General features: G+C 36.8%; 1 protein-coding gene across 1 annotated transcript in view; it reads left to right on the forward strand.

Annotated features, from left to right (window-relative positions):
* The first annotated feature begins 10,259 nt into the window (after positions 1-10,259).
* Positions 10,260-25,786, forward strand: part of plcl5 (phospholipase C like 5) — a 104,913-nt gene continuing 89,386 nt past the window's right edge. Inside the window, exon 1 of the mRNA XM_023288587.3 lies at positions 10,260-11,091. Within this exon, the coding sequence (XP_023144355.2) occupies positions 10,795-11,091 (297 nt within the window). The 5' untranslated portion in view covers positions 10,260-10,794. The remainder of the gene's footprint in view (positions 11,092-25,786) is intronic.

Below are 25,786 nucleotides of genomic sequence, written 5' to 3' on the forward strand. Positions count from 1 at the left end.
GTAAACTAAAGCTGCAAGCAGCGTTGGACGGGTCCTCGCATCCTTGCTCGTCGGCGAATCCACGCACATCCACCAGGTGGCGCTGCGACCGAGAGTGCATGTCGGCCTATGGATGCGATGAGGCCTGGACTCTGATCACACGTGCAAAATTTCAGGCAGATTGGAGCATATTCAGGCTACTTCTAGAGCTTTTCCTGTCCATCCACCAGGTGGCGCTGCGACCGAGAGTGTATATTGGCCTATGGATATGATCAGGGTCAGACTCTGATCACACGTAAAATTTCAGGCAGATCGGACCATGTCCAGGCTAGTTATAGAGCATTTCCTTCCATCCACCAGGTGGCGCTGCGACCGAGAGTTTATGTCGGCCTATGGATGTGATCAGGACTGGACTCTGATCACACCTGTAAAGTTTGAGGCAGATTGGAGCATGTTTAGGGCAGTTACACAGCAGTTGATGTTTCATGGCGAAGCATCAAAATTCACGAGGCCGCCATGGCCACGCCCTCAGACTTAAGGTGAGCATTTTGATAACTTTTGATCACCCATACCTGGACTACATCCTGGCCGAATTTCAGCTCTCTCGGTGTTACCCTATGTGAGTTTATAGCTTTTGAAAATGTACAAAAATGACCCAAAATGTCAAAACGTATGACATATAATTCAAAATGGCCGACTTCCTGTTGGGTTTTGGTACTGGCCGTAGTAAATGTTTGAAATTTTCCAGGTGGCGCTATGGAGCCATTTTGCCAAACACATGTGCAGTTTCCCTAAAATCTGAAATGGGTTGCCGGTCCAGATATGTGTGGTAATTTTGGCGAGCATTTGAGCATTTTTAACCTGTCAAAAAGTACTTTGTTTATTCCGGCAACGATACGTTGCCACGGCAACAGCGTTTTATGAATCGTCAAAATCTTCACACTGTGCCATCGTCAATGTGTGGTCACTCACCTGACCAATTTTCAGAATCATATGACAAAGTATCAGGCAATGGCACGTGCAAATGTAATGACAATTTCTTCCTGTTGCCAATAGGTGGCGCTATGAGTATTTCTAAATTTATGAATGTGGATGTGTTCAGAACCGGACTGGTGTCCATCACATCAAGTTTGGTCCGGATTGGATCATTTCCAGCTGAGATATTAATAATTCAATTTTTATGGCGAGAAATCGAAATTCGCCGCGCCGCCACAGACACGCCCCTTGACGACGAGTCACCATTTTCTTTGGGAATCATCATCAATGTGTTCAGGCTTATGTCACCACATTTGAGGTGAATCTGATCAACGTGCTAAGAATAGTACATCAAAGTGTGAAAAATGTCAATTTCCTGCTACCACAAGGTGGCGCTATGACTGTGAATGTATATAACCACATGGATATTGTCAGGGCTGGACATTGATCACACATGTCAAATTTCAGGCAGATTGGAGCATGTACAGCTGAGTTAGACACCACTTCCTGTTTCATGGCGAAGGATCCATTTTTTTGGGAGTCGCCATGGCCACGCCCTTTGAAATGAAATGAACATTTTGATACTTTTTCATCAGGTCGCGTGTTTGCATATATTGGCCAAATTTGACGTCTGTCGGACTTATCCCCGATGAGTTATTAATTTTGAAAAATTTACAGCTAATTCAAGATGGCCGACTTCCTGTTGGTGTTAGGGCGTGGTCATGATTGACTTTTTTGGGTTTCCTGATGTGCTGAATATGCATACAAAATTTTGTAGCTGTACATGAAACATCGCGCAAGTTGGCCTAATGACCAAATTTTCAATTTTCCAGGGGGCGCTATGGAGCCATTTTGCCACACACATGCGCAACTCCCATAAAATATCAAATTTTTCGCCAGTCCTGATGAGCATGCCAAGTTTCACGCGTTTTGGGGTATGATAAGGCCACCAAAAATGGCGATTTCCCGTCGCACAAAGAATAATAATAATAATAATAATAACAATAATAATAATAATAATAATAATTCCTTGCATTCCAATAGGGTCTTCGCACCGTTGGTGCTCGGACCCTAAATAAAAAGGCCAAAACTGTAAACATCATCCACATCAAAAATGTTCTTTTATAACATTTGACTGTAAAATCACATTGTTTTATTGTATTTAAGTCAGCTTAAATATGAATATATTTCAGTTTTTTGCAGGTGTTGTTTTTTGCGTATCCCCCCCCCCCCCCCCCCCCCCCAAGTCCTTAAATACTACCATATTCCATCATTTTTAAACTTTTCTTATTTATTTATTTTACTTCTTCTGGCATCCTGGCTGCCTGATTTTTTACTTTAGTTTTATGGGATTTAAAAAAAAAAATTGGATAAAATACAAAATTCACCTGACCAACTTGATAAATGTTAAAAAAAAAATGTTAAAAACTAAAAACTCATTTTCACCAGATTGTGTAACCAACAGAAACAAACGTGAGTCTTTGCTGCAAATCAGCCCCCAAAATGTATCACTTTTGTTATCTGTTCATGAATATTTTACAAAGCAAAGATGTTTATTAAGTCAAGTTAGACTCACAGCTGCACCTCATTCACACCACAGACCTAAATGTACAATTCATTTGTGTATGTATTCTTAAATTTTGTGTTTTTAGTATCCTGGTGTGTGTTTTTTTCACATTTTTTCTTATTTATATTGTATATATATTGTATATATCTTATGTCTTTAATTTATAGATGTGTTCTCTTGATTTTTCTTACCGTCACTTTGCTGCGGTGACATTGCAAATTTCCCCTTGTGGGACTAATAAAGGATATTCTGTTCTGTTCTGTTCTCTAAAGAACAGTGAAAAGCCTCACTGGTTCAAAACAAACTTTACTGACTTGTTTCTTGGAGCATCTTTCAGACTTGGAGCAATATGTTGTCGACTCTGCAACTGATCAGAGTCTCCCGAGGCTCTGGGTAAATGTCAGTTAAATATCAGGAACATCGACTCCCACTGACCATGAAGCTCCCTGAGAGGCTTCATGAGATGAAGAGCAGCAGCTGGTCCACAGATGTTACAGAGTTTTATTAGTGTCAGACGTCAGACAGGATCCAGCTCAGGAAAGAAAACAACTTCATCAATTGATCTCTGAAGTCTCTGAAGATGTAATATTTACACACTGAGGATACACAGTATTAAAATAAGGCTATGAATGAGCTTTTACTGACATCTTGTGGCAATTTCTCGTCATTACATCAACGCATTCAACAGTCATATTAAAGCCTGCAGACTGCATTAATATCCACGTTTTTGATGTTTTGGTGTCCTAATATCCAGGTTTTTGACATTTTTATGTCTTAGTATCTGAGCATTTATCACTTTGATCAATTTATGTCCAGGTGTTTGACACTTTAATCCATAAATATCCAGGTTTTTGATGTTTTGTTGTCCTAATATCCAGATTTTTGACACCATCCATTATTTTATTTTTTTTTGTCTGCATTTGTTCTCATTGTTTAACTCCACAAAAGAGGTGTCAACAATGTATGAGACTGATGCATATCTTAGTCTTGCAGACACCTTCATCCATTAATGTTCAGGTGTTTGACACTTTGATCCATTAATGTCCAGGTTTTTGATGTTCAAGTGTCCTATTATCCAGGATTTGACAATTTGTTTTGTTAATAGCTGGGGGTTTAACATCTTAATATCTAAAAATCCAGATTTTTTGATGTTTTGGTGCATTGATATATTTTTTTTTTTTTGCAGGCATTTTGATGTGTTAACATCGAGGTTTTCTGTGTTTTAGTGCATTAATGTCCAGGTTTTGACACTTTGTTGATATTTTTGCTGTCTTAAAATATAGATTTTTGACATTGAATTAATGTTTGGGTACTTAACACTTTGGTATTGTAAAAAAATGTAGCACTTTGATCCTTTAAAATCCTGCTTTTTGGTGTTTTGGTCTCTTAATATCTATACTATTGACACTTTGGTGCATTAATGTCCATGTTTTTGACACTTTAGCGTCTTCATACCTGAGTTTTTAACACTTTGATCCATTAATGTCCGGGTTTTTGATGTTTTGGTGTCCTAATATGTAGGGTGTGACTCTTTGTTGAGCTCATCGTTGGGGGTTTGACATCTTGATGTGTTAAAATCTAGATTATTGCCAATCCAAAATACATACATGTTGATGTGTTAATATCCAGATTTTCTGTGTTTTTGTGCATTAATGTCCAGGTTTTGACATTTTGTTGACTAAATAGCTAAGTGTTTGACAATTTGGTGTCTTAAAATCCATATTTTTGAAATTGCATTAATGTTTGGGTATTTACCACTTTGGAGTCATAAAATCTTTAGCACTTTCATCCATTAATGTCTAGGTTTTTGATGTTTTTGTGTCCTAATATGTAGGTTTTTGACACTTTTGTGCCTTAATATCTGAATTTTAACACTTAGGTGCATTAATCTTCAAGTGTTTAACACTGATCCATTAATGTCCAGGTTTTTGATGTTTTGTTGTCCTTATATCTAGGTTTTGACAGTTTGTTGAATTAATAGCTGGGGGTTTTGACATCTTCTTTTGGCATTTTGATTTGTTAATGTCCAAGTTTTTTGACGTTTTATGTGCATCAGTGTGGAGATCTTGACTCTTTAAGTCAGGAGTCAAAGTTTTGACATTTACGATGTTAAAATACAGATTTTTGACATTGCATTGATGTTTGGGTATTTAATACTTCGATGTTGTAATTTTTTTTTAGCACTTTAGTCTTAATTTCTACATTATTGACACAACGTTTTTCATTAATGTCCAGGTTTTTGATTTTTTGTTGTCCTGATATGTAGGTTTTGACTCTTTGTTTAGTTAATATTTGGGGTTTGACATTATTTATGAGTTTTTTTTTACTTTTTGCTGTTATTTTTTTATTTTTATTTTTTTACGTCCATCAATGTGCAGATTTTGACACTTTGTTAAGATAATAGTCAAGTTTTTGACATTTTACATCCGTGTTTGGGTATTAAACACTCTGGTGTCTTAAAGTCAGAGTTTTTTTAAAGCACTTTTCCATTCATATCCAGGTTTTTGATGGTTTGGAGGCTTAATATGCAGGTTTTGGTCATTTTGATATCTTAATGTCTACGCTTTTGACATTAACTTTGTTCTTTGATTCCTATTTTTGTTTTCCTTCCCTTGCTTATTTCCCCTCCTCTTTTGATTGACCTAATTAGTTTCACCTGCGTTATATTCCCTCAGTCAGTTCTGTGTGTATAAATTGTTTTGTCTCTTCATCCTTCTTTGCCAGTTTGTCTGTTTTGCTAGAATATCCACCTGTTTACATCACCTGCCTGTTACCTGCTTGATTTTCCTCGTCTGACTCTGGGTTTGTGATTTTACCATTTTTGAATCTTGCTCACTTGCCAGCATCATCGAGCGGCTTCACAAATAGTGTTGTCAACAATGACCAGCAGAGGTCACCATGTGGTAACTTATTATTGTTCAACATTTCCCTGTACAGTCTGCAGGCTTTTTATTTTATCATGAACAGTAAAATAATCATCGCCTGCAAATGATGTACGTATTTCTGCACATTAGAACACACAAAAGTTATGATGGTGTCTTCATATCATAATCAAGTTTAGAATATTAAGACACCAAAACATTAAAAACATGAATAATAATTCAACTAAGTGTCAAACCTTAAATATTAACACACTAAAGATGCCTAGAACCTTGAAACCGATGCTCAGAAACATCAAAAACCTAGATATTAATGCACCAAAGTCTTGTAAACCGGAATATGAAGCCATCAAATGTCAAAAACCTCAATTTCAATGCACAAAAATGTCAAATGTGTTACTTTTAAGAAACCAAATTGCTCAAAATGGATATTAACACATTAACAGACTTGGATACTTACATACCTATAGATTAAAAAAAAAATCTGTATCTAGCTGAAATATCAGAACCTGCATATTAATTGTCAGAAACTTGACTTTTAGCTCAACAAAATGTCAAAAAAATTCATTTGAAGACACCAAAAGATCAAAACCTGGATACTGATGCACTTAAACATGAAAAACCTTAGTGTTTACATACTAAAATGTGAAAACCTGGATATTGCAAAACCACAATGTCAAAAATCTGGATTTTAAGACACAAAAATGTCAAAAATGTTGCTATCTACTCAACAAAATGTCAAAATCTAGACATTAATGGACATAAAACATAAAAAAATAAGATCTTAATGCACCAAAATGTCAAAAATTTCAATCTCAATTAAGACACCAAAACATCAAAAACCCGGATCTTAAAGCACTAAAATCTCCAAAGAAAGTGGCACTAGCACACCACAAGATCAAATATCTCGATAATAACACACTACAATGCAAAAAACTGGATATTATCATAGCAAAATGTAAAAAAACATATGGACTTTACGACGCTAAAAAGTCAAAACTTGGCTAATAACTCTACAAAGTGTCAAAACCAAGACATTAATGCACATACAACATAAAAAACAAGATCTTAATGCACCAAAATGCCAAAAAAACTGGATATTAACACAGTGAAAATAGCCAAAGTCTGGATATTTAGACACCAAAGTGTCAAAAACCTCAACAGTAACGCACCAAAACATGAAAAATCTGGATTTTAAGACAAAAAGATGTCAACAACCTGGATATTTATTCAACAAAATATCAAAACCTAGATCTTAAGACCTCAAAACACCCGGATCCTGGATATTACCACACTGAAACGGCAAGAACCTGGACATCAAAACACAGAAGTGTCAAAAACTTGCCTATAAACTCAACTAAGCATCCAAAACAAGATATTAACACACATAAGACATCAAATAATGAGATCTTTATGCACTAAACACCAACAACCTTGATCTCAACTCCACAAAGTGTCAGAACCTCATGGATAAAGTTTTGGTTTCGGAGCAACTGATCAGAGTTTGTTGAATCAACTCTGAGAATAACTAAATCAATGAAGCTCTGATATTATGATTCACCATGACAATGAGGAAATAAAGAGCAGAGTCGCCTTTGTAACTGAGTTAGGAACAGGAATGGATGCTGACATTTATCTTAACAAACTGGAGTCAGCAAGTTAACACTGTTAAGTTTTAGTCAGCATCCGACAGCAGCTGAAGAAGAAAACATAAAATAAACAGAGAAGGTCTGAAACTGTAACTGTTGGTGCTTTAATATCAAAGCTTTTGATGTTTTGGAGTCTTAATATCCAGGTTTTTGACACTTTGGTACATTAATGTTGAGGTTTTTTATGTTTTAGTGTTCTAATATGTAAGTTTTGATTCTTTTCTTTAGTTAATAGTTGGAGGTTTAACATGTTACTGTCTTAAAATCCAGATTTTGGATGTGTTGGTGTATTAATAATGAGATTTTTGACATTTTGATGTGTTAACATCCAGGTTTTTGGTGTTTTCATGCATTAATATTCATGTTTTGATGTTTTATGTGCATTAATGTGTAGGTTGCGACACTGTTAAGTTAATAGCCACGTTTTTATACATTTTGCAGTATTAAAATACAGATTTTTTGGACATTGCATTAATGTTTGGGTATTTACACTTTGGTGTCAGAAAATCTTTTAACACTTTGATCCATTAATATTCAGGTTTTTGAGGTTGTGGTGTCCTAATTTGTAGGTTTTGACTCTTTCTTGAGCTCATAGTTGGAGGTTTGACATCTTAATGTCTTAAATTCCAGATTTTTAATGTTTTAGTGCATTACTATTGAGGCTGTTGACATTTTGGTGTGTTAATATCCAGGTTTTAGGTGTGTTAGTGCATTAAGATCCATGTTTTTATGTTTTATGTGCATTAATGTCCCAATTTTGATCCTTCGTTGATTTAATATCCATGTCTTAAAATCCAAATTCTGGACATTTTGGTGCATTAATGTTTGTGTATTTAACACTTTAGTGTCTTAAAATCTGATTTTTTTTACCCACTAATATCCAGATTTATCCAGATATCCAGTTTTAGTGCACTCATAATTTTAACATTTTGGTGTGTTAATGGCCAGGTTTTGGGTGTGTTAGTGCATTAAGATCCATGTTTTTTTCACTGTTTTATGTGCCTTAATATCTAGGTTTTGACACTTTGTTGAATTAATAGCCACGTTCTTGACATTTTATTGTGTTCAAATGCAGATTATTGACATTTAGATGCATTAATGTTTGGGTATTTAACACTTTAGTGTCTTAAAATCTGAGTTTTTAACACTTTGATCCATTAATTTCCTGATTTTTGATGTTTTGTTGTCTTTATATCCAGAATAATCTAAATATGGACCTATTTTTATCCTTATGGATCAATTCACATTTCTAATTTCATACAATTTTACTTTCAGCTGTTACTGTTTCAGTGGATTGATAAAAATAGATAAAGAAGGTGAAATATTTTTTAATGAAAATGGTTTGACATTATTTAGTTGTGTTGTGCTTCTTCCCAAACAGTGTTGTCAACATTGGCCAGCAGAGGTCATCATGTGTTAACAAATTGTTGTTCACTATAACTTCATGTTCAAGTTCACTTTTTATAGCTGTTCATCATTTATCAGTCAGAGACTGTGATATTTAAATATTAGACCCCTTTAAAGTGACTAATTGAACACAGGTGCAGTCAGCTGGTGCTAGAAGTCCCACAGTTAAAGTGAAATAAAGATGATCTGAGGTCAGTGAATGTGTCTCAGTGATTGTAGTATAAAGACTCCTGTATCTGGAAGGTCCAGTCACTGGTGGATCAGACTCCTGGATAGAACTACACCATGAAGACTAAAGAACACTCCAAGAAACTCTGAGAAAAGGTTGTTGAAAAGCAACAGTGAGGATGATACAAGAAAATGTTCAAGTTACTGAATATCTCTTAGAGTCCAGTTAAATCCATCATTAAGAAATGGAAGGAATATGGAACATGAGTAAATCTGACTAGAGCAGGACGTCCTCAAAAACTGAGCAAGAAAGAGATTAGTGAGGGAGGCCACCAAGACACCTATGACTCCTCTGAAGGAGTTCCAAGCTTCAGCAGCTGAGATGGGAGAGACTGTTCATACAACAACTGTTGTCTGTTCTTCACCAGTCAAAGCTTTATGGGAGACAAAGAGAAAGGCACTGTTTAAAAAAATTCAAATCTGGACTAGAGTTCACCAGAAGACATGTGGAGACTCTGAAGTCAACTGGAAGAAGGTTCTTTGGTCTGAGGAGACCAGAATGGAGCTTCATAGCAGTTGAAGTTGATGCTATGTTTGGAGGACACCAAACACTGAACATCATCACAAACACACCATCCCCACTGTGAAGCATGGTGGTGGCAGCATCATGATGTGAAGCACGGTGGTGGCAGCATCATGTTTCTCAGCAGCAGGTCCTGAAGGCTTGTAAACGTAGAGGGTAAAATGAATGCAGCAAAGTCTAGAGACATCCTGGAGGACAACCTGATGCAGTCTGAAGAGAACTGAGACTTGGAGAAGATTTGTTTTCCGCCCAGACAGTGAGCCAAAGCAAACAGCCAAAGTTCCACAGAAATAGTTTAAAGACAACAAGGTGAAAGTTCTGGAGTTTGAGGGATATTTTTTGCTCTCTGGTGGTTTGGAGTCATTTTTGCAAATAAAGTGATTTTAGTTCAAGTGTGAATAAATGCACGCTGTGTCTCAACACAAACACAAACAGATGTTGAGCTACATTGTTTTCCATCCATCCATCCATTATCTATACACCGCTTAATCCTCATTAGGGTCGCGGGGGGATGGTGGGGGTGGGGGGTGGAGTCTATCCCAGCTGACTCAGGTGAAGGCAGGGGACACCCTAGACAGGTCGCCAGTCTGTCGCAGGGCTACATATATAGACAAACAATCACTCTCACATTCACACCTACGGGCAATTTAGAGTAATCAATTAACCTCAGCATATTTTGGACTGTGGGAGGAAGCCGGAGTACCCGGAGAAAACCCACGCATGCACAGGGAGAACATGCAAACTCCATGCAGAAAGATCCCGGGAAAGCCGGGACGCGAACCAGGGATCTTCTCGCTGCAAGGCGAAAGTGCTAACCACTACGCCAATGTGCAGCCCCACATTGTTTTCTATTCTTTAATTTTCCAAACTTTTCTTCACTCTTTAATGAGCCCCCTCTAGTGGAGCAGCTGCAGCCAGATTAATGTGGAGTTTGAGTGAGTTACAGAAGTTAGCAGCACTTCGGTTCTTTACATGAAAATATGATCTTGATGTTCTCCAGAATGAAACTACACAACCTGAAGTGTGAAGAGGTTCATGGTGTTGTGACAAACGCGGGTTGTTTTGGGCGCATTTACGCGCACACGCCTAAAGAGTGAAACTGTGATTGAACGCGCGACACTCCGGGTTCAGTTGTACGTGCACGCTCTCCCGTGCACGCGCCCCGTGTGCTTTAATGCGGCTGCGCCCTGGCAGTCTTGAATTTGTCCCGCGGATGCGTGCAGCGGGGGAAGCTCCGGTCTGTCGCTGCAAAAGTGTTGAGGACGCGGCGATGCGCGCAGCGGAGAGTCCGGAGCGGCGTAGCGGGTCTCTGAGCACCACCAGGCGGACACGCAGTGAGCTGTGAGCGGGGAGCACCGCAGCAGAACCTCCGGTCTCCGGTATCTCTGAGCACACGCCTCCGGGAAGCTGCGCCGAGGAGTCGGTACGGGCTTCACCGTCTGCTCGGCGTTTCTCTGGGACCAGCGGCGCTCCGAGCATGGAGCCACGGCGGTGATCCGGTGAAGAAGAAGAGCCGCCCCGGACGTTGAGAACATGGGTTGCTTCGCCGCTGCGGAGGGGAGGGCTTTGCTGTAACACCGGCGGATCATGGCAGGGGTTCACGCTTCGGATGCGGGACATTTTCTGGATCCTGCCATCGGCGCCCCTCCAGCCCAAGGCGCGACCACCGTGGCGGGGATCACCGGAGACGCGGCCGTGCTGCCGCCCGCCGGCACCCGGACGTACTTGGAGGTGTCGGCCGCTGCCCACGGCTACGGGGCCGAGGGAATTTACACCAACGGACGGTACAAGGAGCTCGGCAGCCCGCGGATCGGGAGTGGCAGCCGCGACAATTCGGCGGAGAGGATCCAGGCGGCTGGAAACGCACCTTGCGGCATCATGAAGGTTGGTGGTTGTTCTGGTTCCGATTCTCAAGGTGACACAAGGAGAGTCTGGTCAGGAGCTGCCTGTTTAACAAGAGATCTTCTCTGGAAGTCATTCTAGGGACATACCAACACTTCCTCAGGAAAAATTATTCAAATATCCAAATTACTGGCTAGATTGACCTTCTAGTTGCAAAAATAAGTTGCAGCAACCTAAAATGTGTAATTTTAGCTCAAATATTTGGGTTGTTTGAACTGGAACTCAATTCAAGTTGAGGAAACAATAAAATCAGCTTGATAACTTGATTTTCTTCACCTTGAGGTCAAGATTGTAAACTTGATTGCAGAGATCAGAGTAATTCCTTCGAGTTAATATAGTTAGTTGGTTGCACATGATCTTATTAGTAGTTGTCTGAACTCAATAATACTGATGCAAACTATTCTTTCTTTTTATTGAACCGGAACATCTGCAGTCATTTTTATGTGTAGAGTCCAATTTTGCTGATTCAGAGAAACCGTTTAAATTGTAAACCGGAGTTGCATCAACCAAATATTATGTGTAATTTAAACTCAAATTATTAAATTACTTGAACTAAAACTAAGCTCAAGTTGAACTAAATAAAATCAGCTTGATAGCTTTTTTTCACCTTGAGGTCAGGATTTCAAGTCCGTAAAAACGTGTGTTTAAGCTACCAGTTGTTAAGTCATTTTAAATACCATTGTTTATAGAGATCTGAGTAATTCCTCCAACTCCAACATAATAAGTTGGTTGAATATTATTTTGTTAGAAGTTGTCTTAAACTCAAAATGATTCATGCAAACTAATATGTAATTTTTGTTGAGCCTAAACATTTGTATTTAGAGTCAAATTTGCTGATTTAGGTAAACCTTTACAGTTGCAAACAGTAGTTGTATCAACCTAATATGTGTAATTTCAACTCAAATATTTGTGTCAGTTGAACTAAACTTAAATTCAAGTTAAGCTAACTTAATAACTTAAGTTAGCTTAACGTAATTTTTCTTCACCTTGAGTTCAGGATTTCAAGTCCTAAATACTTGAGTTTATGCTAGCAAATGTTAAGTAATTGGTCATTTAAAATACCTTTAATTATATTATGTAATAAACTGAATAATTCCTCCAACTCAACGTAGTTGGTTGGTTGAACATAATTTCATTAGAAGTTGTCTTAACTCAAAAATACTGATGCAAACTGTTATTTCTTTTTTGTTAAGCCTAAATATTTATATTTAGTCTGATTAAGATAAACTGTTTAAGTTGCAAACATTAGTTGCATCAACCTAATATTATGTGTAATTTAAACTCAATATATTACATTAGTTTAACTAAAACTAAGTGCAAGTTGAGGTAACTTAATACAACCAGCTTAATAACTTGATTTTTGTTCACCTTGAGTTCAGGATTTCAAGTTCTTAAATATTTGAAATACTAATTGTTAAATAGCTGAGAGATCAGAGTAATTCCTTTAACTCAGTATAGTTAGTTGACTGAACATATTTTCATTAGAAGTTTTCTTAACTCAAAAATAGTAATACAAAACACTGCGTTTATTTATTTTTGTGTTGTTGAGCCTAAACAATTATTTGTAGAGTCTGATTCACTGATTTAGATCAACCTTTTAAGTTGCAAATATTAAATATAATATAAATAACAACGTTGCATCAACTTTATATTATGTGTAATTTAAACGCAAATTAGTTGAACTAAAACAAAATTTAAGTTGAGCTAACTTAATGAAATCAGCCTGATTACTGGGTCATGTTGGCATAATATTGTTGCATCAACTTAGTATTGTGCATAATTTAAATGCAAATTAGTTGAAATTAAACTAAAGTTAAGTTCAACTTAACTAAAATTAACTCCATAAATTTGACTTGATAACCTGAATTTTCAAAAATAAATTTGATTGTAGGGCAAAAACTAATTCCACCAACTAGATGTAGTTTGTTGGTTGAATATAATTTTACCAGAACAATTGATGCAAACTGAGCCAAAACTTTATCTTTTGGAGTTCAGAGACTTTCAGGGTTCTGCAAAGTTTAAGTGGAAACTTAAACTGCTTTTAGTTGTTCAGCTTTCTGTAGACGTTCAGCGCAAAAGTGCACAAAGGGCATAATTCTGAGTTTTAATGCAACACAGCAATAAAACTATGACAAATCCAAATACTTAGAATTACACAAAATGAAAGAACTTTGTGTGGATGTTGCCGCTCAGAAATGTTTCCAGAAACATTGCAGGTGCTTTCTGCTTCCTGAGACTGATCTGTTGTGTTTTTTTGACAGTTTCGCTTCAGATTAGGGTGTAACAGTTTGTTTTTGATGCTGTCTTGGTTGGACTTTGTTTGTTAGAGTTTCAGGATATTTGCACTCTGAACATAGCAGAAGTGAAAGCAAGTCTTGCTGGAACACATGATTTGAAACTGCTTCCTCTCTATAAAATGTTCTCTGGCCGTCTTTCTTTCTCCATATAGCTCCTTCAGTAATAGATGGTGTGATAATATTTTTAATGGCTGCCCAGCCCTAATTAGTGCTCCCATTACTGGAGGTTAATTAACTGGTCTTCCACCAACCAGCCGAGGCAGGAAGGCTGGTTTCCTCGTTATTTAATGTCGCCCCACATTATCCTTCCAGAGCCGCTTTGTTTTTACTAGCTAGCATGTAGCGTGTTAGCATGACAGACTGCATCATGGGGTCCTTGGTGGAAGTGTTGCGTAGGTGGGACTCACTGGAGAGTTGCATTCTGTCATATCAGACCCAGTGTGCTTAGCAACTGACTAAACACCGGCTGTTTCTTTGTTACCCCCCCATTACTGGATTCCCTGTGGCTGTTGGAGAAACACTCATGTACACACGCATGAACTTTCTGTTGCCGGTTCAATATCCTCAGTAGGAGCCACAGAAAAGTTCACTTCTTTGTTGCTTTTTCTTTCACTCTGTGGGAGATCTAATGTGGGTCAGAGGTCTTAACCTCAGCAGTCAGTCCACCTCTTTTGAAGCTAAAGAGCCAAACATGGCAGTAGAGCTGGAGGGGATACTGCAGATGAAGTGTGATTGATAAGAAACTATCAATAATCGATTGTGACTATTCTTCATTATCATGAGACTTGCTTCCATTCAACAGAAATGTCATATTTAAGTCATATTTTCCACCGTTTGTGTCTCCGTCTTCTTCTGCTGTAGCACTAATTGTTAATCTCAAGGTGCTTTCACTTCTAATATTTCACCAACTGCATTTCGTTGGCATTAATGTAACCCAAAACTGATGGAACCCAGTGTTTGGATGCAAGGCTGCAACTTCTGATTGTTTTCATTGTTGATTTATCTGTTGATTACTTCCTGGATTCATTAATTCACTGTTTGGTCTATAAAATGGTCAAGAAAAGTTAAAAACTTGGATATTGACACACCAAACTATCAAAAACGTGGCTATTAACTCAAAAATTTGTGTAAACCTGAATATTAACACACTGAAAGGTCAAGAACCTTGATGTTAACACACCAAAAGTTAAAAAATCTGGATATTAACTCAACTAAATGTCAGAAGTCTAGATTTATAGATACCAAAATGTCAAAACCTTGGCATTTAGCTCAACAGTATTAAAACCTAGATTTAATTCAACAAAACCTCAAAAACTGAGATTTTCACACACCAAAATGCCAAAAACCTGAATATTAAGACACCAAAATGTCCTAACCCTCAATTTTAACACCCTAAAACATCAAAAACCTTCATATGAACACACCAAAAGATCAAAACCATAAAGTTTAGACATCAAAAGCCTGGTCTTCATCGAAAGTCTTGTTTTACCCACAACCCAAAGATATTCAGTTTACTGTCATAGAGGAGAAAATAATCCATTTAATATTCATATTTAAGAATGTGCAATCACAGAGCTTTTACTTTTTTACATGCGGCATGGCTCAAAAACAGGATACAGAGTAGATTGTCAGCAAGTTGTTGAAAGATGCTGTACATTCAGTCATGCTGAATGTACAGCTGAATGAAACATCTTTCTAACCATCTGGATCAATAAAATAAATGTGGCATGGTTCATGAATGGTATACAGAGGAGAAACTTGTTGGAAGATACATTCAACATGGTGAAACATCTTTCAACTTGAGTGGATAAGTAAAATAAATGCAGCATAGCTCAAAAATAGTATACAGAGGTTGTCGGCAAGTTGATCGAAGATACATCCAGCATGGTGAAACACCTTTCTAACAATCTGAATCAATAAAATGCATGCGACAGTGCTTAAAAAAGTGTACAGAGAAGCAGGTTGTCAGCAAATTGTTGGAAGCTACATCGATCTTGTTGAAACATGTTTAGTACATCCTGGATCAATAAAATACATGTGGCATGGCTCAAAAATGGTATACAGTGGAGCAAGTTGTTGGAAGATACATTCAGCATGGTGAAACATCTTTCTAACGTAGAAGATCAAGAATATATATGTGGCATGGTTCAGAAATGGTATACAGAGGAGCAAGTTGTTGGTAGACACATCCAGCATGGCGGATTCTAACTTGGTGGATCAACAAAATAAATGTGTCATGGCTCAAAAACGGTGTCCAGCACAGCATGTTGGCAGCAAGTTGTTAGTAGATGCATTCAGCATGGTGAAACATCTTTGTAACATTGAAAGATGTTTCACCATGCTGGATGTATCTTCCAACGACTTGCTCCTCTGTATACCATTTTTGAACCATGTCACATTCATGATGTCGATCCTCTAACATAATGGAGAAGTATGATAAATGTGGCATGGTTTTAAAATGGTATACAGAGGAGCAATCTGATCAAAGATACAGTCAGCTTGGTGAAACATCTTTCCTACAGCTGATGAACAGAGGCTATAAATATTTATATTTATGTAAATATTTAATTATCTATAGTACGTAGAGCCTCCGTTTTTTTTTCTAATGTCTTTTAGCCAGTGTTGTTTTGATTCCATAGAGGTGTAGGACTTTATACTGCAGTGAAGAACGAATCCATAGTATGGACAAATGTGACGAGAGGCAGCACATAATGGTTTGGACGTGGAACACGCTGTTCGTATGATGGTAAAGTGGGTCATTGGTTCATGCACGTCTCCAGTACAACCAGCAACACTTCAGCAGCATCAGCGTGTTTGAGTGCAGCTTCAGAAGGTTAAGGGTCGACGGGAATCAGGAAGCAAACGAACGATCGCCTCATTAGCTCGGCCCTCCACATGCAAATCGTGGATGAAGAGTCGAGTTTGCATGTCTGTCCGGTGTCCCAACTTTGTCCTCTTGTGGTTTCCTCGGCGGGGCGACGGCAGAGACTGCAGAGTGTCCGGAGGAGGGGGTTTGTGATGCAGCCGGTTATGTAATGCTGGACTGTGGACAGCTGCGAGGCCGACCGGCGGCCGGCTGCAGGCTGCAGGCTGCAGGCAGCAGGCTGCAGGCTGCAGGCAGCTGACAGCCAGCACAATGAGTGAAGCAGCATCTCACCAAGACGCAGGATGACAGCGCTGCATCCCAACATCCCAGGCGTTCGTCATCGCTTTCTGCTTTCCCCCGCTCTGTCTCTGCACTCTGGAGGATTGGAAGCACGTTTAAGATGCAGATCTGCAAGACAAAAAGCAGCTTATAGTGTCAAATAATTCAAAATAAGGATGGATTTACAATGTTAAAAAAAGGCAGAAAACGTACTGTAAATACATACTTACACATAGCTGTAAAATAATGATGCGTTTTTTTGCTGAATAAATGTAATAAATCAGTGTAACCTTACAGTCAAACATTCAAAGTATTTTAATTAATTACTATTTGTGAAAATACAGATTTTTTTATGTGGACATTATTTATGGGTTTGGCCACTTTTAAAAAAATATTTAGGTTTATTTATTAATTAATGTATTATTTTGTTATCATTTTTACAGTGTGGATTTTATATATTATGTAATAGATATTATCTCTAATTTAACAAAACAGTTTTGCCAATTTTGTCTTTTGATTTTTGTGCACATTTGACATATAAAGTAATACTTTCATTTCTGTGATTTTTTTCAACATTTTTGTACAATACTGATTTGTAAATCATACAGTTAAGATACAGATTTTTAATTTGTATATTATTTGCAGTGTTTTCTTTTTAAAAAGATGTAAATTAACACTTTCCCCCCTCAGATTTTACATCTATTATCAGTGTAATTAAGTCAAACTAGAAAAATATTTAAAATAACAGTTAAAAACCTAATTTAGCATATTCTATCCTTAATATATATAACTTTTGTTTCAAAATCTGGCTAATATCTGTAAAAATCTGTAAATTCACATTTGTATAATATTAAAAACAACAAAACTTTACGGTCAAAGCTGTAAAAGTACACATTATTATTTGTAAAAAATACAGATTTATTTCCAGTTTGGCCTAAAAATGTTTAAAAAAGCATTATTTTTTTTTTACGACTTAAATGGTGCAGCTCCTCTCCATTGGGAATAGAGATCAATAAGATCACAGAGCTGTCGGCTGTTCTTGCATCACCTCTGGACTCCCAGTGACAGAATATCCATTAATCCATCATTGATTACCAGGTCTGGAGGATTAATAAGGATAGGCACGTCAATAACGATATGAAAATTGATCAATAAAATGTTGGCCAGTTTCACCTGGAGGCAGGAGAAACATCCGAGAAACATCATCATGTTTAATTTCAGTCAATAAGAAGGATTATTGATCATTTTTAATGACTTATTTTTAAGAAACACCAACAGAATAATTATTTTATTTAGAATTTTTAATTTTTGTTAAGTATACAGGTAGGTTTAATCATGCAATAAAGCAAAACTGTTTGGTTTTCTTGGTAGGTTTTCCATCCTGTTTAGTTTTTTTTTTTTTTAAGCTAATATTCCATTGGAAAAACACCTCTTGAAATTATTTTGCTGAGATTTACCATAAGTTTCTTTGTTTAGTATTTATTTTAACTTTTTTTGTGTAAATTCACTCATTTGTGTGTTTTTAGCGCTAAAATTACGACCTCAATAAATAGTCAAATTTAACCAGTAATTCAGCTTTAAACTCAATACAAAGCTGTCTATGTATTACTGAAACACCACTTTATTCTGTAGAGGCTTTTATTAAAGCATGTCAATAAAATGTTGAATATTTATCTATATTGGCTGAAGTTGAACATTTTATTGCAATGAATTTCTTCAGATACATCATCCAGGAATCGAGGTTCAAAGGACAGACAAGATATCTAAGTTTTGCTCTTGGGAAGTTTTCTTTTTTATAAGTAGGTCAGCTAAATGTGGTGTCTTGTGTTTTAGAGGTTGTGAAACTGTTCATGTTTCCTGAAAAGACTGATTATTTTCCAACAGGAAACACGAGATGTCATTTTGGTGAATCTTTTCTGTGGTGAGCAAAGTGATGACGGATAATCAGATGCTGCTTCCACTCACTGAGGATATAAATAGAAAACACAGTCCGGCGTTTGACCGCCTCTGGTCCTGATAACAGCTAAAATAGTCCAGAGACTCGACGGACGGACAGACGGCCTGCCTGGTGTTGAAGCTGAGCAGATCGATCAGGTCACAGTTATGATGTTTAATCTGAATGTTCCTCGACTTATTCCTGCCGGATTCTTGTCTTGTAAATCTGAAGCATATAAAGTTGCGGCATTTTGTTTTTCTGGTTATATTTTTGAGCATATACTTGAAAAAAAAATGGTGAAAACACTACCTGCAGTTGAACTGAAAAGTCCCTGAATTCGAGTTTGTTGGTTGCAGCAAAGTCACTAATGGCTTCATGCTTATCATGAAGTGCAGCATTTTTCATTTTTGACAGAATCTAGTTCAAGCTAAGAACGTATTTTTGGGCAAATTTTAATGTAAGGCATGTAGATTAAAGTGGCTTTGATGAAATATCAGGATGATTTTAAAGTTAGATTTGGTTTACTTTCCGATGGAACACTCCTGGACTCTCAGAAAATAAAAAAAATGATAATTCTTTGTGTTTTTAAAACACTGTACAGTTTCTGGCTCTGATAAATGATGTAATTTGGGCATTTTTTAACCCTTTGATGCACAACATGGGTCAAAAGTGACCCATATTCAATGGAAAATGGATATCCCTTGGCCCATGTTGTGCATCAAAGGGTTAAAAAGATAATGAGCTTTTCAAATCTCAGCAGGTTTTGGGGTTCAGATGGTTGAAGTCACCCGAAGTAGGTTTTAACTGTAAAAAAAACCCGATGCACACGTAGAAGTAGAGTTTCTGGTTTGTATTTATCTGGTATAATTTAAAACCTGATTGAAACGTTGCTACAGGAATCCTTGACGTGTCGACATCTTAAATTTCTGCCCTCCTGGATATTTAGTTTCCCTGACGGGAGGTTTGGATGATCCTCTGCAGGCTGAGGACGCCTCGAACTAATAACTCTGATTACAGCTAGTGGGATGAGATGATGATGATGATGGTGATGATGGTGGAGTAAGAGCCCGTCCACGCATCACTGCTCATATCACAGGCTTTACGTGGAATCAGAGCTTCCTCTGCAGATTTAATTTAAAGTAATGGAACACGGGCCGAGATAGCAGAAGTTGAAGCGACGTCTCTTGTGGGGATTTCAAACGGTAATTCCCACGTCTGCTGCAGCGGCGCTGATATTTTTGGAAAACAGATCTGCAGCGCGTTGAAGATGTGAAGATTACGGACGTCTGCTGAATCATCACCGGTTGGTTTCGTCAAAGCAACAAAAACACAAACATGCTAAACAGGCGTCTTTGTGTTTGAATCTGCAGCTCCGAATCAAGAGTTTTATAAAAGAAACACCAAAGAGCTCAGATTTGGGTTCACTTTCTGTTATTGTTTGACTTATTTCAAGGATTTCTAGCATTTTTTTGATGAACACAGTAAAACTCACCTCATGAAAAATGAGCCGAGCTTCATAGATTAAAGCGCCAAAAACACAAGAAATCTGTGGAAGGCTTTACCATTAGATAAACTGCAGAAAAAAAAAAATTAATTCAGATTTAATTTTTTTAACAGCAAATTTGTGAATCTAATCCTTCTATTTGTGTAATTTTATTAAATTAAATTATGGCAGATAAGTGTAAAATAATCTATTTTTGCTTCTTTAAATGCTGCAAACTGAAATTGTAATGGTCAAATGTAAAAGAATGAAATTTTTTTAATAAAAAATATATTTACACTTTAACCTGTAAATTATCATTATTACTATTTTTTTAAATTTTACTGGATATCATCTATGATTTAACCAAATATGAAAAATCAGTAAAAGAACTGTTAAAATTGTTGAGTTTTTTGTTATATATCATTTTTCTTTTATTGACAGCAAAAAAATTTGTAAAACTTTTTTTTTTGCTGTTTTAAGTACATTAAAACAATTGAGGAACTGTGTAATCATATATTACAAAATTATACATTATAAAAGAGCAATTACCATTTATAAACAACACAATATTTACAGTTTTGACCTATTCTTATGGTTAACATATAAATGAGTAATTTTTCTGTTATTTTTTTTTTTACAGTGTAGGGTTGAATGTGTTTATTGGAGCATCTTGTCTCCAACGACTAAATCTGAACAAATGTGTTGGTTGGATGATTTTAGTTTTGCTTTTTTTTACCAGCAGCTACAGTCTCAAAGCACAAATGCAAATTAGCAAACACTAAATTAGACCAACAGTTTTTACAGCTCTGACAAGGATTCATGTTTGACTTTCACTTCTTTACAAACACTTTAAAGCAGAGTTTGTCTCGTCCTTGTGGACATCCTTCTCCATGAGGGACTTTCTGTCCAACGTCGTCTCCGAATCCTTTCTCTGTTCCCTTTAAGGATAATGACTTGAGCTAGAGCCTCAATTACACAAGTGTCAGACTGCTGCCCAGACAAAGAGAGTTCTTTGAAACAAGAACAATTGATCTGATTGGACACCAGCAGGGGATGTTTGGGGTGATCTCTTATCTTGATGATCCCTGAGAAACGTATGCAGCAGCGATGATGAACAAAGTTTCGCTTTCAAACACCCCAAAGTGGATTTAAATCATATCGTCACACTACCACCTCCGTGCTTCACTGTCAGGACTATGCATTCACTGTTCATGTTCATGCATCAGAACACAGGTGGTTTCTTTTAATTTATCATAGCTTGATTCAGTTTTGTTGCATTGAGTTTCTTCTTTAGGGCCAAAGTTTTAAATGTAGCCTTTCTAAAAAGTTTGTTCTTGATTGTTTATGCGGAAATTGTCTGTTGTTCAATTTATTGAGAGGTGATGCAATATTGAGTCATTTGATATTTAAGTGATTTTACACATTGGGACACTGTACTCACTCCTGCTGTGTGCTGCAGACAGAGGGTGAAATATTCTGGACAGGACGTTGGTGTTATCTGAAGATGTCTTGGCGTCTTGCAGAATGTTCTGGTCCCTTCAGGAGGCTGTTGTAAAGATGACTGATGTCCACATATGTCAGGCTGGATGTTCCCCAGGTTCATCTGTGCTCTGAGAACAGGAGTTTGATGGATGGACACGGTAATATGTCTGCGGAAACTGCTACACATGACCATACTCTTCATGGCACTTCCACCTAACAGGATTTTGTGCTGTTAATATGATGTACAACAGAAAAGGAAGGTAGCTGTACACACTGAAGAGTACTGACTCGGATAGTTCATCAAAATCACTTAATTCTGCGTGTCTCATTTAAAAAAAAAAAAAAAAGCCAAAAATAAGCATTTTGCAGTAACCAGATTGCGTAAAAACCAAAAAACTTCTGTGGTTCTCAATGCAGCTGTGAAGCTTTTAGTCATTCAGCTGTGTCCAAGAGTCATATAATAAAAATTCACGATAAGCAGCTTGAAATCTGTGCAACAGCCCAACAATTTGCAATTTATTGTGTTACATGGGAATATTTTTAGCGTTTGATATCAGTGTGTGTGATAGGTGGTTGATCAGAACAGGTTATAGCAAAATAAAAACTCATTTTCACCAATTTTTCTTTCATTTTGAATCCACTTGGACAGATTTTGGACACATTTTGGTAATTTGGGTTAATTATTGTGTCATTTTGAAGAAATTTTAAAGTAATTTTGGACGGCTTTCGAGTTATTAAACAAAGTTCAAGTACTTTTGGATGATTTAAATGACATTTTGAACAATACTGAGTAATTTTAGAGATATTTCAAGCCTTTTTTTAAAAAATGGGATGATTTTATGTGAATTTGGGCAACTTTTATGTAGCTTTTAAGTTTTTAAATCATTTTCAAAAATTTTTGACGAATTCTACTTAAATCTGGAGAGAAGTTTAAAAGGTGCATTCTGGGTAAACTTTCAAGGCTCATATCAGCATGTGTGATGGATGGTTGGTCAGAACAGGTTTTAGACAATGAAAGCATCATTTTACACAGAAGATACCAGAATCGTCTGTAGACATGATTCACTCTGTGGAAAAATAATGTTCTAATGGAGTCATTTTTGACCCAGTGGTATTTGTAAATGGTGCAGATTTAAACAGTTCCTGAGAGAACAATAGAAGATGAGAGTAAACTCAATAACGGCAGATCAGACCGGAGATCTGCTGCAGGAGGGAAGTGATGCAACTTCTGACCGTCTGACCTTCTGGCTGGATTTGCATGAAGACTTGCCAGAGCTGGCGTTAGCACACCGCGGCTATTATTAGCTGCTGAAGTGCTCTGCAGCCTGAGAACCGTCGCTGACATGTGGAGCCGTCTGGACTCGTTCAGCCTCATAAATGCATATTTATCTGTCAACAGGCAGCACGTCATCTTACATCTGCACCGTTTGTTTCCAGAAAACATTCCTCTGCAGGGAGAGCGATACAACGTATCGATCAGTTCAGTGCACTTTAACCCTCTGAACTCCAGGCAGCAGTTTGTGGGCGTTTTCTGCTCCTGTTTTAACTCACTGTGAGCTCATTTTTCACTGCAATCTGAAGTCATGCAGCTCTTTGGAAACGACACAACCATGAAGAAGGAGAGAGAACTCAGAAATGTCTACTGTGCAGAATGACACAGCCTGTTCCAAAGAGACAAGAAAAGATGCAAAAATAACACTAAAAATGCAAAAATAACAGACAAAAATGCAACCGAAAGTTATATAAACTACAAGATGCAAAGCATTGCACAAAAGATGCAAAAATGACATAAAACGATGAAAAAAAGCTGCAAAAGTGACAAAAAGATGTAAAAGGTCACAAACAATGCAAAAATAACAGAAAAAAGATACAGAGACATGGAAAATGCAAAAATGACACAAAAATATGCAGAGAGAACTAAGAAATGTCTCCTGTCAAGGATGACAGTTAAAATGTCACGAAGATTTTCAAAAATGACACAAAAATATGCAAAATAACAGACAAAAGACATAACGACAAAATAAAATGTAGAAAAATACCGAAAAAGATGTAGAGAGGACTCAGAAATGTCTCAGATGCAGAATGATGCAGTAGTATCACAAAGATCAATAAATGACAATAAAAAAGGCAAAAATAACAGGCCAAAATTGGAACAAAAATACATTAACATTACAACATGCAAAAAAATGACACAAAAAGATGCAAAAATGTTACAAAATCTGCAAAATTAATAGACAAAAATGACACAAAAAGACAACAAAATATGCTGTAAATCATAAAAAGAGAAAAAAATGAGCTTTTGAGTTCATTTGAGGCGGCTTATATGCTGAAGAAAACATTGGAAAAAGCTTAAATTAACACATTTAACAATTTACAAGTAACACTGGGAAAACGTGACTTCACATCCACTTGACAAAACACTGAAACCTGACGCAGAAATAAGTTTTTTTTTGAATATTTAAACTCATCAAGACGACAAACTGAACCTTCTGAGCTTCAGTCAGTTTCTGAGCCAAAGTCTTGAGGTTTCACACCCAGTTCTATGATATTTTTGTATTAAAGCTGCAAACTGATGATGATAATAACACCAGTGAACTCGTCACACTGCGGTCTGCTCAGCTGTTTACGCCTCAAACACTGGAAGAAAAAGAAACTCTTTGTGTTGTTCAGCCTTCAGCGTGTTTGTATAACAGAAAGATCGAAGCCACGATTATGAGAGTTGGAAATAAAATGTGGTTTGCGGTGGGCTGTTCTCGAGTCAGAGAACCCGAAAGAGGAAGAAAATAATAAGAAAAACAAAAAACCCAAAAACTCTGACCTGCAAATAAAGAAACTATAAGAAACCTCCAAACAGAACTTTAAACCTCCCAGAGACACGAATGATGCAGATTTTCTGTTAGATGTCGGTTTGTCTTCTGAGCAATGAGCCAACAGGTGCAGCTGCTCCAGGAAATCATGCATCTCTGAGGATTTGTGTTGTTTGTGCAGCTGCTTTATGAAACATTACAGCTACTGACGGTTTATGAACCATCCGCCCAACAACAAAGACCTGCTGATGGGGCTGAAAGGAATGTAGTCATTTAAAAAATTGCCAAAATTACAGCTTTTATTAGAGTTAGAAACTGTAAAAACAGGAAAATTCTGTGAATTTTCATCTTTATGACAGTCCTTGAACTACTCATATGTGATGTGCGATTCAGTCAGGAAAATTAGACAAATCGAAGCTTGAGATTGTGCTAAACTAATGTTAGCATGCTGGAATATTGAAGATACTGAACTGTGGTACTGTGGACATATATAGTGTAATTTTATTCATGTTTTCTACTTCTTTTGCTTTCTTAAAATATTTTTAAAATTTTTTTGTATAATTTTTACATTTTTTTGTGTCTTTTTAAGTGTCATTTTCTCTATTTGTCATTCTGTGTTAGAAATTGTCCAAAATGACTTGAAAATTCCATTTTGAGCAAATTTTGAGAACAATTCCTCATTTAATTTGAACAGATTAATGATACTATGGACTGATTTTTGCATCTTTGTGTCTTTGTGTGTCATTGTCTTCTCTATTTGTCTGTGTTAGAAATGATGCAAAAGGACAAAAATCTTGCCCAAAGTGACTCCAAAATTTCATTTTGAACAAATTTTGAGCATTTTTGACAAGTTTCAAGTAATTTTGGACAATTCTTAAATCAATTTGGACAATTTAGTGTTACTTTGGACAAATTTCATGTTACTGTGGACAGATTGTGGGTGATTTTAGTCATATTTTCTACTTATTTCGCTCTTTTAAAATGATTTTTTAAAACTCTTTTTGTGTAATTTTTGCATTTTTTTTGTCTTCAAGTGTCATTTTCGCCATTTGTTAGAAATTGTACAAAATGACAAACAAACTTGCCCAAAATGACTCGAAAATTTCATTTTGAACAGTCATTTTGGACAGGTTTCATTTAATTTTGGACAATTCTTAATTTAATTTGGATAATTTAATATCACTTTGGCCAAGTTTCATGTTACTATGGACAGATTTTGTATAATTTTGCTCATTCTTTCTAATTCTTTTGCTTTTGTAAATTATTTTTGATAGTCTTTTTGTGCACTTTTTTGCATTTTTTGCATTCTTCTGTCATTTTTCTCTGCTATTTTTCTACCTTTTTGTGTCATTTTTGTATGTTTGTGACAACAATAGTATAGAAGACATTTGTGAGTTCTCTCTCCTTCATGGTTGTTGTGTTTCTGTAGAGCTGCAGGACTTTATGCTGCAGAGAAACATGAAGCCCAGTGAGGAAAAATGAGTAAGAAATTGAAAGCTGCAGAAAAACAAACAGACGCTGCACAGA

The sequence above is a fragment of the Amphiprion ocellaris genome, chromosome 19 (assembly GCF_022539595.1).
Source record: "Amphiprion ocellaris isolate individual 3 ecotype Okinawa chromosome 19, ASM2253959v1, whole genome shotgun sequence".
NCBI classification, from domain to species: Eukaryota; Metazoa; Chordata; class Actinopteri; family Pomacentridae; genus Amphiprion; species Amphiprion ocellaris.